The sequence below is a fragment of the Austrofundulus limnaeus genome, unplaced genomic scaffold (assembly GCF_001266775.1).
Source record: "Austrofundulus limnaeus strain Quisiro unplaced genomic scaffold, Austrofundulus_limnaeus-1.0 Scaffold5, whole genome shotgun sequence".
In the NCBI taxonomy this organism is placed as follows: domain Eukaryota; kingdom Metazoa; phylum Chordata; class Actinopteri; order Cyprinodontiformes; family Rivulidae; genus Austrofundulus; species Austrofundulus limnaeus.
In genome coordinates, this window is record NW_013952407.1 from 2,813,952 (window position 1) to 2,816,374 (window position 2,423).

General features: G+C 38.0%; 1 protein-coding gene across 1 annotated transcript in view; it reads left to right on the plus strand.

Moving 5' to 3' along the window:
• Positions 1 to 310: 310 nt before the first annotated feature.
• LOC106531339 (polycystic kidney disease protein 1-like 2) overlaps positions 311 to 2,423 on the plus strand; it is a 20,802-nt gene continuing 18,689 nt past the window's right edge. Inside the window, 4 exon segments of the mRNA XM_014027182.1 lie at positions 311 to 853; positions 1,364 to 1,522; positions 1,612 to 1,800; positions 2,178 to 2,288. Coding sequence (XP_013882636.1) covers positions 541 to 853; positions 1,364 to 1,522; positions 1,612 to 1,800; positions 2,178 to 2,288 — 772 coding nt within the window. The 5' untranslated portion in view covers positions 311 to 540.

Here is a 2,423-nt window from a genome sequence, read left to right on the forward strand (position 1 = left end):
TATATATATATATATCACAGTATAAATGAAAAAGTCACTCTTTTAATTGCTGCATGCTTTCACCAGCTCACTGTCACTTTCTTGTTTTTATGACAACGTACATTAACCAAACAAAGACAAGCTATTTATAATCTCTCATACATCAAAATATCAGGTTTGTTTAAGTGGTTTCATGATGATGATTTTTAACATATTAATGGCATGACAACTTTTTTGGCCTATTTTAAATATTGAAATTAGTTCTATTTAAAAATGCTGGTGTGGTTTTTAATGACCTTGATATATTCATGGCAGGAAGAGCTCAGAATGAGAAGCTTATCTCCCTTTGCAGGTTGTTGGACCAGGCAGTAACCGAGGCAGAGGAGCAATCACTGGTTGTTGACAGTCGACTCTGAACTCTTTTTACTAAATGTCCAACCTTTGTTTGGGCTGAGGAATTATGATCAAATCCCAAAGACGAGCAGCGGTCTCTGTCAGAGTTACTGACGTCAGCAACCTTTAAAGACCAGATGCTTCCAGAGTGTCTGATCAGAGCGCGTGATGGACACAGTCACGTTTACATTGATGCTTTTCCTCCTCAGCTGGAGATGTTATGCTGAGGAGGATGCAGAAGGTTTATTATGCCCAGAGCACCAGAAGGCATTTGATGGAGCTTGCTATGAGTTAGTGGGTCTGCAGATGTCCTTTCTGAGAGCACAGGCATGGTGTGAGCGAGGTGGAGGACATCTGGTTTTTATCCTGAATGATGAAACGCAGCAGTTCATTCAGACACACCTGGAGCCGGAGAAGAACTGGTGGCTTGGACTGGCACCTGCAGCTCCAAACCTCACGCTGGACACTGCTGCCACAGAGGGTGAGAGAACATATTAGCATGGAACTTCAGGAAAATCTAACGTGAAATTTATTTTTGTATTTTTATTTTATAAAGTTTAATATTTTACTCATATGGCCCAGCCTTCATCAGTAGTTTATATTTCAAGAGATTTGTTGGAAATGAGAACGACAAATGCATCTGTGATTCATTTAAAAATAAAGCATATTAATTTTAAAAAGTATCTTTGTTGCTGTTATCTCAGTTGACAGTTCACAGATACACATTAAAAGCCCTGTGATGTGTTTGCTTTCTGACAGTGGGAAGACATTTGGTTATCTCAAGCAACAGCTGAATTGAAAGATAATTCCTGATTTATTGGTCCTTTCAATAGGCAGCTGCCAAGTGGTCTGATTTATAAATGTCTTTATTCCCCTCAAAAAATCATCATTTAATCACATTTTTTCCAAATTAACCAAGTTGACAGCATGAAATTTTGTATCATATGTATTAAACATGAAAAGTTGGTCTAATTTGATTCTGCATTTTCAGGTTCTCTTGCATGGCTGGATGGTTCAGATGTCAGGTATCATAACTGGGTAAACCTGCCAGATGACAAGGCAACTTGTGGACATATCCTGAAACAGACAGGCTTCCAGTGGAAGGCCACGGACAACTGTGACCAAGAACTCAACTTTGTGTGCCAGTTTGGTATGCAGACACTTAATAAATCAGRTGAGTTCGCATATAGTTGTTTCTTAATGGTTTTGGACTTTCCCCGCCTCTCTTTCAACTTCCAGATTTTGGAAGATCGATTGCGTGCGAAAGCCAAAATGCCACGCTGCAGTGCGGTTCTGGTCAGGTTATAGAGGTTGAAGATGCCTTCTWTGGGAGAAAAACAGTTCACTACTGCCGATCGCACCTCACAGCCTTACCCACATCTTCTCTGGAGGAATGCAGCTGGATTACTGTGGTCGATTCTGTAAGAGGTGTGACAGATGGTTAAAAAATTATCATTTTTAATTGTAAAACTTTGCTAGGTGTACCAAAACTGTTCGAGACATATTTATTTGGCAATAAATGCATCTATATTTTGATAAATGCTGTGTATAAAAGCAATTTTCTCAATTATGGAACATTTTTGGTACAAATTGTCATGCATGTAACACAAGAATTGTATAAAGGCTATTTAATTTGTTTACAAATTAAATAGCTGTTGTTTCTCCCTGTTAAATATAAAAGCTCTTAAATACATGCATTAGGATCTTGAGGTAATATCAGAAATACCTGATCAGGTTCCAATGAATTTTTTTTTATAAAACTATTAAAATAGTTTAATGCCATGTGCTTGACCCTCTGATTTCAGCTCACTGTCGAGGACTGCAGGCTTGCCAGGCTCCACTGGATCGAAGCTCCTTCACTGACCCATGTCCTCTCCTAGGAAGTTATTTGTTCGTAGAGTACCGCTGCAAAGACGGTCCGATGCGCATTMATTTACATTTACTGTGGAAATTTAAGAAAAAAAAACATGTTTTGTCCTTTAACAAATAGAAATGCATGTTGTGTTACTTTGATTTTGACCAAGTTTTTATTATTATTATTATTATTATTA